General features: G+C 46.0%; 1 protein-coding gene across 2 annotated transcripts; it reads right to left on the bottom strand.

The window, feature by feature from the left end:
- Positions 1–2,273: 2,273 nt before the first annotated feature.
- LOC145510414 (histone-lysine N-methyltransferase PRDM9-like) lies at positions 2,274–14,385 on the bottom strand. 2 transcript variants are annotated; one of them, XM_081501539.1, is made up of 7 exons: positions 14,212–14,385; positions 13,168–13,265; positions 12,638–12,761; positions 12,220–12,330; positions 6,817–6,866; positions 4,862–5,018; positions 2,274–3,510 (listed from the first exon to the last, which is right to left on the bottom strand). In XM_081501539.1, the coding sequence occupies exons 2-7, from the start codon at positions 13,240–13,242 to the stop codon at positions 2,726–2,728; spliced, it is 1,302 nt and encodes a 433-aa protein (XP_081357665.1). In that variant the 5' UTR covers positions 13,243–13,265; positions 14,212–14,385; the 3' UTR covers positions 2,274–2,725. The 2 variants fall into 2 exon arrangements, with proteins under 2 accessions (XP_081357665.1, XP_081357666.1); XM_081501540.1 differs by having other exon boundaries at positions 2,274–3,507; positions 14,212–14,365.
- Between the last annotated feature and the right edge of the window lie 292 nt (positions 14,386–14,677).

Genomic DNA, 14,677 nt, shown 5'->3' on the forward strand with positions numbered 1-14,677 from the left:
CTGCCCTCACCGACTCACGCAGGGTCCCCGAGCCCTGGCAGCCAAGCAGAGCGGCGCGCAGGCAGGGCTGGTACAGCCGTGGGACCACTGCAGTCAGAGTGGAGCCTGCGGCGGAGGCAGCTGGCTGTCCTGTCCCCGTGACTGCTGCTGTCCTGTGTGCCCGTGCAGGGCAGTCACGGTGTCAGGTGAGGCCTGGCCGCTGTCGTGGGGACAGGATGGGACCTCAGACAGCTCACATCCCCCCCCCACCCACCCCCACTCAGATCGTGGCTTGTGGCTGCTGGCAGCTCCCTGGGCTGGGAGGCTGTGTAAAGCACCAGTCCCCTTGCTCATGGTCAGCTGAGACCCCAAGCTCTGGGGTCACGCACCGTCCCTGCCACCATGCAGGTCGTCCCACTTCTGTGAGTGAGGGCCTGTGTGGGGCTGTGGGTGATGGGGGATTTGGGGGTGTTGTGGGCTGGCCCAGGAGCCAGCTTTTTGAGGGGAAGAGAGGGGAGGGAGAAGCTATGAATTGCTCAGGCTCCCAGGGGATTCCAGGCCCAGCTCCGGTGGGAGGTGCAGGTGAGAAGCCCCTGCAAGTTGCTCGGTCCCCACCGTATTTCAGTTGAAGCCCCTCTGCCTGCACCACCCCTAACTCTCCCTCCCGCGGCCCCTGCCTAAAGCCACAGGAGATGCGGAGTCTATATGACTTCCCTTCCTGTAGGGAAATCAAGCCAGAGACAAACGTGTTCCTTTAAGAAAGCATGAAAGAAACGAGAAAATACTAGTGGGTGGTTATTACTGACATGGTTCATGTAGAGATGCTTCAGAAGCCGGGCACAGGAAGGGAACTGAGGGCTGTTGCCCCCAGTCCTGGAGTTTGCACCCTCCTCCCCCTGTCCCACGGCCCACTCTCCCCTTGGTGTCTTCTGGTGACCGGGCGAACTTCAGCCTCCTGAACCCATCCTGGAAGGATCAGGCCAGGGCAGAGGTCATTCACAGAGGGGAGGGTGTGGTCAACTCTTTAGAACGCCATTGCTTCCACTCTGTGTCGGAGCTCCGTTCTGGGTCAAAGCAAGCGTGGCTTCCTGATGCGGTCCCCACCTTCACTCACTGGGGGGCCTTTGTGCCCACCTCGTCCCCTCGTGCAGCCTGGTCACCCCTGGGACCCGTGCTGTGCGTATCTGCTCTGCTCACAGCACACCCCGGGGTCCATCAGACTTCACTCATAAAAGGGACGTGTAAGGAAGAACTATTCCATAGTTAAGAATTTCAAGGTCTCTACAGCGTTGACAAGAGCACATGGACACAGGTACGAGGCCCGTGCATAGAGAAGCTGCTGTGTGGGCTTCGAGGACCCTCCGTGTGGGGGTGGGATGGAGGCCGGACAGGGACTTCCTGGACACGCGACTCCAGGCTCTGTTATCGGCAGGGCGGACGACTGTCGGCACTGCCTGTCCGTGGAGGGGCTCTGGGGCTGCCCAGCTCAGCAGGAACGGCTGTGGTGGGAAGGGAGGTCGCCCTCCCTTAGCACCCCTGACCTCACACCCACTCCTCAGGGCAGCCAAGTGCCTAAACGGCCCCTTCCTCGTCTAGCTCTGAAGAGCTGGAAGGTGTGGGGGCTGAAGGACATGCAGAAAACAAAATTCTGTAAAGCAATTATCCTTCAATTAAAAAATAAGAAAAGGGTAAAGAAAAAAACACAAAGAACAGCAAAGGTGGGGCTTGCATCCTCAGCCAGCCTCTGCCAGATTCTCCCTGTGCTCATGCATCAGACTAAAATGCTGCTGCCTCCACCGTGTGTCACAGATGAGAACAGAGACACAGAGAGGCTGAGCATCTTGCCCCAGGTCACACAGCTGCTGAGGGCAGGGCTGAGAACTGGACCCCTGTGGTCGAACCTGGAGTCCAGATGCTGTGATGACTCTGAGGGAGCGGCAAAGACCAGATGGCCCAGGCTGAGCCAGGTACACACACACGCACACAGTCAGGTGCACAAGGCCTTCACTTTGAGGCTACAGAAGTCAGAGGAAACCAGAGGGCAACCAGGAGAGGCCAAAGGAGAGTCGAGGCCTATAAGGAGGAGAGGCCACACTTCCCAGGAGGCCAGGGAGTTCTCTTCTCTGGTGAGTCTGTCTCAAACCCTAGATTCCTCTCCCTGGACCCAGGAACTGACTGTCCAGTGGCCTAACTGAGTTGGCTCCAGAATTATGCCTTCCCAGGGGTTCAGCTACCACTGGACCCCACTGCTCTCAGTAATACGCGGGGAATAAGTACATAGTCTGGGCTTCAGATTTGTTTGGAGACAAAATTTATTAGAAGAGGAGTACAAAAAACCACGAAGGCAATTGGCATGAACATCTCCAGAACACTTAAGAAACCCTCTGCTGTTTATCTACCTCCTTTCCTGTCATGAAAGTGTCATAAAGTGAAAGTGTCATAAAGGTCTATTTAATCAACTAATTCTGTGCCTATCACACTCTTTCTTTCAAATATTTATTTACATATTTATTTATTCAGCTGTGCTGTATCTTAGTTGCAGCGAGTGGGAGCCAGTTCCCAAATCAGGTATTGAACATGGGTCTCTGCATTGGAGTCTTGGCCACTGGACCACCTGGGAAGTCTCTCCTCATACTCTTGGGGACAGTAACAGGTCATAGACCTCCTCTGAGGCCCCCTTAGAGCTGAGGCATGGGGTGGCTGCAGTAATCCTCCTGTGGCTAAGATGTGGTTTGTTGGTCATGACTCACTCACACTCCCTGCAAATATAGGGCTTCTCCCCTGTGTGTATCCTTTGGTGTCTGATGAGGAGGGACTTCCAACGGAAGCTTTGCCCACACTCCCCACAAACATAGGGCTTCTCCCCTGTGTGTGTCCTCTGGTGTGAGATGAAATGGGCCTTCTGACTGAAGCTTCGCCCACACTCCCCGCAAACATAGGGCTTCTCCCCTGTGTGTGTCCTCTGGTGTCTGATGAGATTGGACTTCCGACTGAAGCTTCGCCCACACTCCCCGCAAACATAGGGCTTCTCCCCTGTGTGTGTCCTCTCGTGTATGATGAGACTTGACCTATCCTTGGAGACTTGCCCACACTCTCCGTACTTGACTCTCATAATCCCTGAGACCCCTGCCCCCATGAATGATTTGCCTGTGTCCTCTGGATTCAGTTTCTGGCTTGTGCTGGGCTCTTCTGTCATTCTCTCATGCACCCCAGAACCCTCTACTTGTCCTCTGGGTGAGTAGGAAGAGGCCCTTGAAATCCTCTTCAGCCTTATGCTTTTCAGCAAAGGTTGGGGCCTTTCTTTGGCCTCGCGACCCTCAGGTTTGTCACTCTGGCTGTGTGTATCAGAATATCGCTGCTGCTGATTTTGATTGCCTGGGCAGGGATCCTCTGCTTGGAGGTGGTCTCTTTTAGATGGTCTCAGGAGTGTCTGAGAGGGGTGATTGTGTTGGATGTGCTGGCTGAGGCATTTCTGACTGGAGAAGGCCAGAGAGCAGGAGGCACGTGGGTGGATCTTGGGCTTCGGTTCTGCTGAAAGAGGAAGCTTTTGGTCAGGTAGCTGGCTTGCCATGGTAAGGCCTGCCCACTAATCATCTTAGTGTTGACAGCGCACGATTTGTCTCCCATCAAGTGTGTCTTTACAGTCCACTTTTCCATTCCATTCTTATTCTCTACATCTAGAGAAATCCAGGAAGCTTGTGTCAAGGGCCTTTTCTATATATCACCCAGACTAGGGACCTTCCAGCAGCATTAGAAGCAGCGTCTCTCCTGATAGAGGTGGATCTGCAGGGACCTTTCCCTGCGTGTAAGTATCTGAAAAGTCATGTTACAGTGGCCACAGATACTTTACCCTACTGAGAGATAAGACTGATGACTTAAGTGGAATCTCCTGAGCAGCTCCCTGTGAGGGGAAAGGGTCTGTTAAGTTTGGGGTGCCTGGCCTGGAGCTCTCTGCATATGGGAGGCAGCACAGGGGGTGGTTAGAGCAGGTGTGAGTAAATCTCCAGTCTCCTTTCTTCTGAGTTCTAAGATGAAGAACAGAAGGCAAGAAAGGCTGGTGGGGTCTGGAGAGTTAGTCCCTGTTTTATCAGAAAGTGTGAGATCTCCTACCTGTCCATCTATATACTTTGTTAAAACTTGTTTACGTGTATTTTTACATGTATTTTTCAAACTTTTACTTTTGTAATTTTATGTTTTAAGGTTACATTATTTATTTCTTGGCCACGCTGCATGGTTTGTGGGATCTTAGTTCCCCAACCAGGAATGGAACCCCCACCTCCTGCAGTGGCAGCGTGGAGTCTGAACCACTTAACCGCCAGGAAGTCCCTTCTCTATCCTTTGTTTCCTCTCCGTTTAACTACTGGTTCAGGAGACTGAGGCTCCACACTGACCACAGATGCCCAGTTCATTGTAAGCTTCCTGAACTTCCCGTTAGTAGGTTTAACTTCCCAACCTTCTTACTTAGGAAATAGTTCACTGACACATCTACTCAGAAAATATATGTTAAGGCTTTGACATGACATGTAAGGCATTGAGCAGAGGTCTGGGCATAAACACTAACAAAGCATGGTCCCTATCATCACAGCTGGATTTCCTGAACTACTTTTAGTTCAAAAAAGTGTCAGCACTTTTGCATTTAATGTAATGCTTTCAAACACTGTATGAGTTATGTAACCTTATCTTCACTTTACAGATGAGCAATCAGGACCTCAGAAAATGTATAAGATTTTCCCAAGGCCCCATTGCTAACTTCATGTCTCAGATCAGTCCAGCTTAAACCCAAGCCTACCCAAAGTCCACGCCACACACCCAGGCCATACTTATTAGGTTTTCTACAGGGATTAGAGAACTAATTAGAGGAACTCCCCAAATTTTCTCTTACCGACTTTTTGTCTGGGGTGCTGTCCAGCGGTCCTTGCTTTTCTGGGAGGGGGCACCGGTTTCTGAGCCTGCTTGGAGCCACTTGTCTTCAGCAATTTTGCTGCTCCCGGCAATTCCTTCAAACTAGATTTCTTACTTAATGGTGCCTTGGACATTCCCTTCCACGTGAGTAAAAGACAACATGCATTTCTTTAGTTCTTTAGGACTTTATGAAGTGTTTTCACATGCATGACTTTAGTTAATACTTTGACAATTCTTGGAAATACCTGGTGGAGGGGGGCTTCTGAACACAGGAGTGTAAAATAAGGACCTAAGTGGGTAGTGAAACAAAACTAGAATTCATATCTTAAGGTTCTTTCCCTTCAACTTTCTGCATAAAAGTGAGAGCAAGGCAGGGAGAATAGCTGGAGGTCAGGGAAAGAAGAGGGTAAGTGCTCATAGAGAAATCCGAGGGGTTTTCTATTAATTAGTGGACCTTTAATGGATGAGGAAGTATGGAAAATTACAGAGGGGACAAAACACATCTGGAAAATAAGGTGACAAAGGAGTGAGATTGAGAAGAGAAAAGATGATCGGCAGAAACACATTTAGACAATAAAGAAAACGAGCTGAAAGTTGCAGGTTGCCATGTCCTAGAGACAACGTTTGGAATTAAAGTATCTGGCCTTATCAATTCTGCTTGAACAAGGCTGTATGACTAGCTGGTTCTCCTCAGTTTCTTGATCCATAAATTGGTATACATGCTAATTCTTAATGTTACAGTGGACATGAAATTTAATAACATTTCAACAAATCATTGTGTGAGCTATTTAGTACAGTATGAATGTGAGTGTACATCCGTGCCATCAATTTATCCCTTCAACTGCCTCTATGTTTGAAGTCTAGCTCACAGATACTATGTTTAGCATTCTTTGACCTTCTCACTCCTAGGTGAATGTTTAAATGTGGAGTCACTCATTCACAAAACATTCAGGGGGCCCTCGGGGGCTTTGAGCTGGGCCTGGTCTTCTGAGAATTAATGGGTATGGGCCAGGCTCTCACAGCTCACAACACTGGGCAGGCTAAACAAATGATCCCAAACAGGAGAGTTGCCTAATGAGAGCTCAGGGGCAGGACTTGTGACTTCCTCCTGCAAGAACGAGCATTTGAAGTGATGCCCAGATGATGAGTTTCTACTCAAAAGTGGGTAACCTATGTGAAAGTCCTTCAGTTACTTTCTTATTTGTTGCTTTTCAGTCATAAACCTGAAGCTTGTCAGGGTTGCGAGTTGCTTCCTCTTATTGGAGTGGGAGGCTCTGAGGTAGGGATCCTGTCACCTTCATCATCCTGGACTGTCCACTCTACACACTGCCCAGCATGTCCTTAAGCTTCTTCATCTTAGACCATCCACTCTACAAGCTGCCCAGCATGTCCTTAAGCTTCCTTTAGTCAGATGTCTTAGCATATCCCTCCCTAGCACAGCACAAAAGAACTGAGGTTGAAAACATCTCTCAGATGAATGATATAAAGATGTATGAATAAACTTCATAAAACTATGTAAGTTGTAATCATTTTGTAAGGAGTTTAGAAAAAGTGCTTTGGATTAGATTGCACTACCAGTGATACTGTGATCTCAGGCATATAATAAATCGTTTTTTTACCTCAGTTTTGTGATCGATAATGGTGATAGCTATATACCTACTTATAGGTACTGTAGGATTGTTTTAAGGTTTAAGTAAGTTTATTCACATAAAATGCTTAAAGTCTTAAATATTGTGAAAATAATGAAACAATAGGACAGCCTACTATTGTTGCTGTTCTTACTAACTGTAAAGATGGTGATGATATCAGACATGGTGCTAAAGACTCAGGACAGGAAGGCAGCAGGCTCCAGGAGCTCTGTGTTTTCTCCTATCCTCACCTGTGACTGGATCCATGAGGAAGATATTTTGGCAACAGGATTTGGGAAATACTCACCTTCTGGTGTTTACTGTGCCCCACTCTGAAGGCCATCCTAGAAGGTTTACCTAAAAAATGATGAGAATCAGTGTTTTGGTTGGTAAATGTTTCCAAACTCTGGGCATTCTAATTGAGGACACATAATTCTGAGCCAGAGAGTGACAAGGACAAGGATTACCAAAGGAGGAATGGAAAATGATTTCTGTATCATCAACTCCTATGCTTCCACTGGGAGCATTACATAATTTTCTTAAAATTAAAAAAATATATGAAACTTCATCTGTGCCTCATCTGATGTCCATAAAGTATCTAATAAACTTACTAGCCTTTCATGACAAAAATACTCAACAAAGTAGACATAGAAGGAAGTGACTGGAATATAATAAAGGTCATATATGAAAAGTCTACCTCTAACATCATAGTCATCAGTGAAAAACTGAAAACTTCTCTAAGATCCAGAAAAAAAGGCAAGGGTGCCCATTCTCAGCATTTCTATTCACCATAATGTTAGAAGTTCTAGCCAGGGCATTAGGTTAGAAAGGGAAACAAAAGGCTTCCATTTGGAAAGAAAGAGGTAAAATTATGTCTGTTCACAGAGGACATGATTTTATGTATAGAAAAATCTTTAAAATTCCACACACAAAAAAAACCTGCACAGAAAGTTGCACGATACAAAATCAACATTCAAATATCTTTCCATGCATGAACAATGACCATTCCAAAAAGGAAAATAAGAAAACAATCCTATTTATTTTTTATTTTTTTAAAACTATATTCAAGATCTAAGTTTAAATTTTAAAAAATATTTATTTTTATTTATTTATTTGTGCCAGGTCTTCGTGCAGCATGTGGGATCTAGTTCCCTGACCAGGGACTGAACCCAAGTTCTCTGCATTGAGAGTGTGGAGTCTTAGCCTCTGGACCACCAGAGAAGTCCCAATAATCTTATTTATAATAGCATCAAAAAGAATGAAATAATTGGGAGTAAACTTAAGGAGATGAAAGACTTATACATTGAAAACTACAAAAGTATTGCTGAAAGGAATCTGACACAAGTAAATAGAAAGGCATCTCATGTTTATGGATTTGGAGACTTAATATTATTAAGCTGTTCATACTACCCAAAGCAATTTAAAGATTCAATGCAATTCCTATTAAAATCCCAATGGAATTTTTTTCTGATATAGAAAATCCATCCTACAGTTAATACCGAATCTCAGAGGACCCCAAATAGGCAAAACAATCTTAGAAAGAACAGCAAAGCTGGAGGCCTCTGATTTCAGAACATATTACAAAAGTACAGGAACCAAAAGAGTGTAGTTTTGGCATAAAGGGTGTGCTTAGTCACTCAGTCACGTTGACTCTTTGTGACCTTTTGGACTGTAGTCCACCAGGCTCCTCTGTCCAGGGGATTTCTCAGACAAGACTACTGGACCGGGTTGCCATTTCCGTCTCCAGGGGCTCTTCTTAACCCGTGGATTGAACCTGCATCTCCTGTGTCTCTTGCACTGAAGGCAGATTCTTCACCTGCTGAGCCACTGAGGAAGCCCTTTGGCATAAAGACAGACATGTCAATCAATGGAACAGAATAGACAGCCAGAAATAAACAGAAATCAAGCCAGGCTTCAACAATACGTGAACCATGAACTTCCAGATGTTCAAGCTGGTTTTAGAAAAGGCAGAGGAACCAGAGATCAAATTGCCAACATCCGCTGGATCATCGAAAAAGCGAGAGAGTTCCAGAAAAAACTTCTATTTCTGCTTTATTGACTATGCCAAAGCTTTTGACTGTGTGGATCACAATAAACTGTGGAAAATTCTGAAAGAGATGGGAATACCAGATATCTGACCTGCCTCTTGAGAAACCTGTATGCAGGTCAGGAAGCAACAGTTAGAACTGGACATGGAACAAAAGACTGGTTCCAAATAGGAAAAGGAGTATGTCAAGGCTCTATATTGTCACCCTGCTTATTTAACTTATATGCAGAGTACATCATGAGAAACGCTGGGCTGGAAGAAACACAAGCTGGAATCAAGATTACTGGGAGAAATATCAATAACCTCAGATATGCAGATGACACCACCCTTATGGCAGAAACCGAAGAAGAACTAAAGAGCCTCTTGATGAAAGTGAAAGAGGAGAGTGAAAAAGTTGGCTTAAAGCTCAACGTTCAGAAAACTAAGATCATGGCATCTGGTCCCATCACTTCATGGGAAATAGATGGGGAAACAGTAGAAACAGTGTCAGACTTGATATTTTTGGGCTCCAAAATCACTGCTGATGGTGATTGCAGCCATGAAATTAAAAGACGCTTACTCTTTGGAAGGAAGGTTATGATCAACCTAGATAGCATATTTAAAAGCAGAGACATTACTTTGCCAACAAAGGTCCGTCTAGTCAAGGCTATGGTTTTTCCAGTGGTCATGTATGGATGTGAGAGTTGGACTATAAAGAAAGCTGAGCACCGCAGAATTGATGCTTTTGAACTGTGGTGTTGGAGAAGACTCTTGAGAGTCCCTTGGGCTGCAAGGAGATCCAACCAGTCCATCCTAAAGGAGATCAGTCCTGGGTGTTCATTGGAAGGACTGATGTTGAAGCTGAAACTCCAATACTTTGGCTACCTCATGCAAAGAGTTGACTCATTGGAAAAGGCCCTAATGCTGGGAAGGATTGAGGGCAGGAGGAGAAGGGGACGACAGAGGGTGAGATGGTTGGATGGCATCACCGACTCGAAGGACATGGGTTTGGGTAAACTCCGGGAGTTGGTGATGGACAGGGAGGCCTGGCGTGCTGCGATTCATGGGGTCGCAAAGAGTTGGACACGACTGAGAGACTGAACTGACTGACACTCTTGGATACATGGTATAATGATCTTCATCAAGGGTGTCAAGACAATGGGGAAAGTTTAATCCCTATAACGAATGGTGCTGGGGAAACAAAATATCCATACGCAAAATAACGAAGATCTTACATCATGAAGAAAAATCAACTCAGAATGGATTAAAGACCTAAATGCAAGACTTGATAAGACTCTTAGAGGAAAACAAGGGTGAAGCTTCATGACACTGAATCAGCAATGATTTCTTAGATATGGTACCAAGTGCACAAGTATTAGTAATGAAGTAAAAATAGACATATGAGATTACATTAATCTTAAAACCTCTGTGCAGCAAAGGACACAGTGAACAGAGTGAAAAGGCCACCTACAGGATGGTAGAAAATATTTGTAAAATATGTATCTGATAAGGGGTTAATAAGCATACACCAATATGAAGCCTTCCTATAAGTCAGGAAGAGAACCTGATTGACCACGATGGAACCCCAATATCAAACTTCCATGCTCCAGCATTGTAAGAAAACAAATTTCTGTTGTTTAAGGCATGCAGTCTGTTTTGTTATGGCAGTCTGAGCTGACTAATACAGTGGGAGACGGAATTAAATAGACATTTCTCCAAAGAAGATACACAAATGGCCAACAAACATATGAAAAGATGCTCAATATTACTAATCAATAGGGAAATACAAATTGAAACCTTCTGTGATGGGCAATATGAATAAGAAGACAATAGCAAGTTTGGTAAGGATATGGAGAAATTAGAACCCTTATACTCTATTGTTGGAAATGTAAAATGTTGCAACCTTCATAGAAAACAGTATGGGGTTTCCTCAGAAAATTAGAACTGCTGTATGATCTAGCACTCGAACTCAAGAGTATATTTCCATAAAAAATTGAAAGCAAGATCTTCAATAAATAGTGTGCACATCTATGGTCATTGCAGCATTATTCCCAGTTGGTGAGATGTGGAAGCAATCTAAATGTTCACTGGTGGATAAACAAAGATTATATATAAGATATATCTTATATCTGTTATATACACATGCACACAATGGAATGTTTTTAAGCCTTAAAAAAGAATTCTGTCATATGCTACATCAGGGATGGGTCTTGATGATATGCTAAGTAAAATGAATCAATCCAAAAACGACAAATATTGCCTGATTCCACTTCTATGAGGCATCTAAATTAATCAAATCCATGCAAACAGAAAATATAATCATGGTTGCCAAGGGCTATGAGGAGGAAGGACTGGAGAATTGTTCCTCAGTGGGTTAGGGCTTCAGTCACATAAGATGGAAAAGTTCTACAGATTTGTTGTACAGCAATGTGTATATATATCCCCGGTGGCTCAGCGGTAAAGAATCTGCCTGCAATGCAGGAGATGCAACAGACGCGGTTCGATCCCTGGGTTGGGAAGATCACCCGGAGTAGGAAATGGCAACCCATTCCAGTATTCTTGCCTGGAGAGTCCCATGGACAGAGGAGCCTAGCGGGCTACAGTCCATGGGTATGCAAAGAGTTGGACACGACGGAGTGATTAACACTATGGCCACTAACACTAATGTGTACATAATTAGCAAGAGTGTACCATACACTCAGAAATTGTTAAGAAGGTAAATAAAGATGTGCAGAGGTATGGTGAACCGTGGCATATGTATTCCCTATGAAGAATCTCTCTTCATGTCAAAACCTTTGCAGACAACCAAATGTTTGTTTTTCATATCCCTTTCACTAGTTTTAATAACCTAAGGGAACAGAGGGACTTCCCGGGTGGCACAGTGGATGAGAATCTGCCTGCCGATGCAGAGGGCACAGTGTCACAAATTACTGAGCCTGCATGTGCTCTGCAACGAGAAGCCACTCACCGCAACCAGAGAAAGCCTGTGCACAGCCACAAAGATCCAGTGCAGCCAAAACTAAATAAATAATTTTTAAAAATCTGGGAGAACAGAAATTCATAGATGGAGAATTATAGAAATATCTAAATTGTTTTCTCCAGTCTAGCAAGATTAACTCTTCTAAACTGAGCAGCAGAAGAAGAAGTGAGCTGCTCACTTCTATTGTATAAAGAGTGCACTTCATTTTATTTACGTGATGCTGTCTCTGGTCAGTGAAATGTGGGAAAGATCAGGGAGAATAAATAGTTCTCTCAAACCCTCTCCCAGAATTAAAACAAAGAATTAGTTTCACCTTAGGGTAAGAAGATCATGTGTTGTGTTATATACATACATAAATAATGTATCTTGACATAATATGTTAATCATTTCCTCTTCTAAGAGATTTAATTCAATAACCAATTATGAGGTTAATATTAAATCTCTTTGGTGAATTTATTTCTAAGGTTTCTTTAACTGCCATTCATTAAGAATGTTTAGCAAAAATAATTCTTTTTAAAAAGGATGATAAATTTTAAACAAAAACTTTTGAGAATTATACTGGAAAACCTATACATTCATCTTCATTCAGGCTTATGTCAATATTCAGCCACAACCACTACGGAATGCTGAAAATTATGTTTTCTGTGCTAGCGGCTGAGATGTAGTTTTCAGGAAGACACCGCTAAATCCTCCTGGCCCTTCACCTTGCTTCCTTGGTGTCCATTCTTCATCAGAATCCTCAGTGTCATCTACCTGGGGCAGTGTCATGACCTTCCTGCGGTGATGCATGAAAGCTGGTCGAGTGGCTCTGAAACCTGGAAAGAAGCAAAATATTTGTTCTAAGAAGGAGGAACAAAGCACAGAAGCAATGGAAAGTGTCACAAAGTCAGGGAAATCAGTAGGATGGGCTGGGAGAATCTAGAACAAGGCAAGAGGTGAGCTCTGCGCTGCAGGGTCAACCTCCCTTTGGTACAGAACAATAAAAATTTCCTCCAGGTTAGTCTCCACACAAAAGGCAACTGTGAGCAAATGAAGCCACCTAAGAGAGGGCCAAGTGAACACTGAGGGTGAAGACCTGTTTCATGTTTCCCAGGCTTACAGGCACCCAGCACTTCCTGTTACCTATAGCAATCAGTGCTTCATAGTTCCTTTTCACATTCATATATCGGATTTTTTCCCATTCTCCCATCTCTTCCCATTCTTCCTTGGAGAAGTATACAGAGATGTCTTTGAAAGCATCTTTGGCCTAAGGAAAATAATAGATTTCATCAGTAATTTACTAATATAAGTCAGAACTTAGAGCTGGGCCTTTTCCTCCACCTTTTGTGCAGGGAGTAGCCTGAAGCTACTGGATGGTCTCTGTGAGGCAGGGATGAAGACTTTCCTTCCCGACTGTGTCCTGCTTAACTGAACAAACACTGAGCGTTTTCCTAACTCTCCCTGGACACAAAGCAGTTGACGATGCTAGTGTCCTGTTTTGTCCCACTGCACCCCACTATCTCAGACAGGACCAGGCATTCCCATCCTGTGTACGGTCATAGAGAATTTCACTCAGCTGCCCGGGCAAGCGGTCTGTGGTCCCTCAGGGACCAACACCGTGTCCTTCCTATAGAGCTGGCTTAGAGCCCAGCTTTGCCGCCTCTGCCTCTCACCGTGGGCTTCCACTCTGTTCTCCCGGCATCTCCCTCAGGGCTCTCCTCTGGAGACCTGTTCGGCCTCATGGCCATTGGAGTTCTCAAGGCCAAGGTGCCTGTGGAAGAAGAAGGTGCTGAGATAGCCCAGACCACTGTCCAGAGCCTGGTCTGTCTTCCTTGGGTGGAGTGTCCAGGGCAGGAAGGTGAGGGGAGAGTCGGGGTGAGGGTATTGGTGGGATGGACGGACCCTGACCAGCTGTGACAGACCAGCCTGATGTGAACTAGATTTGGTTTCTATGGTTCCCCTGCAGTTCAGCCCCTCCGAGGAAAGGCACTGGGAGGGACGTGTCTATGGGTGACGGAGGGAGTCCTGAGGAGACCTGGAAGCCCCTAACTGCTGGACTGGGGTCAGGCTGAAATCAGGGCTCTGTTTCAGTGCAGGAGAGGGAATATTTCTCCAAGAAGGGTTTTGAGGACCTCCGCCTGGGGACTCAGAAAAATCTGGGCATAACGTGGGTTCTATGTCTAAGGGACAGGTCACTTGGCTTGAGGAGAGCTGGGTCACACGGGCTGAAGGAACTGGGCTCTTCAGACAGAGGGGACTGGGGATCTTTTGGCTGATGTAGAATGCGCAAGGTGAGAGAACTTGGGATCTTTGAGGCTGAGGAAATCGGGGGTTTCTTATTAAGGCGCTTTAGGTCTCCAACAGGCATGACAGTTGGGGTCTTGAGAAGGAAGAGTTTTAAGAGCTCCCAGGCTGAGGTATTCAGGGTCTCCGAGGTTAAGGAAATTTGGTTTCTTTGCGGTGCTATTTTTAGGGTGCCTCAGGCTGAGGGGAACTGGGGTTACTCTAGGTATTTGAGGGTCGCAGCACTAGGGGATTCGGTGTTTCTGCGGGTGAAGGGACTTGTAGTCCCTGAAGCTGACGAGACGCAAGCTTCCTTCAGGTTAGGACTCAAATTCCTCAAAGCTGACGGGATTTGGGGCCTCCCACCCTGGAATTTGAAGCCGTCAGGCTAAGGGTTTATGAGGTTTGTTCAGGGTGTGTTCCCGACAGTCTACCAGCTGTCCTGAGGCGCTGCCCAACCCGGCCTGGGGCGCGCTAGTAGCTCGGCGACGTCCAGTCCTCCCGCGCTGAGGCGAAGTGAAGGGCGAGCAGCCGGCCTGTACCCTGTCAGGCACGAGCGACCAATCGGCGTTGCAACCGAGGCAGTCTGGCCAATAGGCGCCGGAAGGGTGCGGAGAGCGATGGAGGCCCCACCCAACCGCTCGGGGATTGGCTACTCTGGGGGCGTGTCTGTCAAGAAGCCTCCAGCGCGCAGGCGCATCTTGGCCGTTTTCTTTGCTTGTTTTCAGGCAAGGCCTCTTACGCCTGGATCCTCAAGTGGGCGGGTTGTCCTCAGGCTCTATGTTTCTTTCCAGTGCCCTCAACTGGAATCTCGGCTCCCCCAGACTGTAGTCATGCTCCCGGACTTTCTTTTAGGCCCACTTGTGCCCTACCTTGTCAAATCCAGTTTTGGCAAGAACT

The sequence above is a fragment of the Giraffa tippelskirchi genome, chromosome 6 (genome assembly GCF_054371585.1).
Source record: "Giraffa tippelskirchi isolate mGirTip1 chromosome 6, T2T-mGirTip1v1.2.pri, whole genome shotgun sequence".
Lineage (NCBI taxonomy): Eukaryota > Metazoa > Chordata > Mammalia > Artiodactyla > Giraffidae > Giraffa > Giraffa tippelskirchi.

What these genes read in the sequence shown, in the direction of transcription:
- LOC145510414 (XM_081501539.1), bottom strand. Translation starts at nt 13,242, where the DNA reads ATGGCCATGAGGCCGAACAGGTCTCCAGAGGAGAGCCCTGAGGGAGAT. An exon ending in GGCACAGTAAACACCAGAAG is followed by an intron (nt 5,019 to 6,816) that starts GTGAGTATTTCC and finishes CTCACGTGGAAG; the next exon opens with GGAATGTCCAAGGCACCATT. An exon ending in GCACCCCAGACAAAAAGTCG is followed by an intron (nt 3,511 to 4,861) that starts GTAAGAGAAAAT and finishes TTCCTCTTTCAG; the next exon opens with CAGAACCGAAGCCCAAGATC.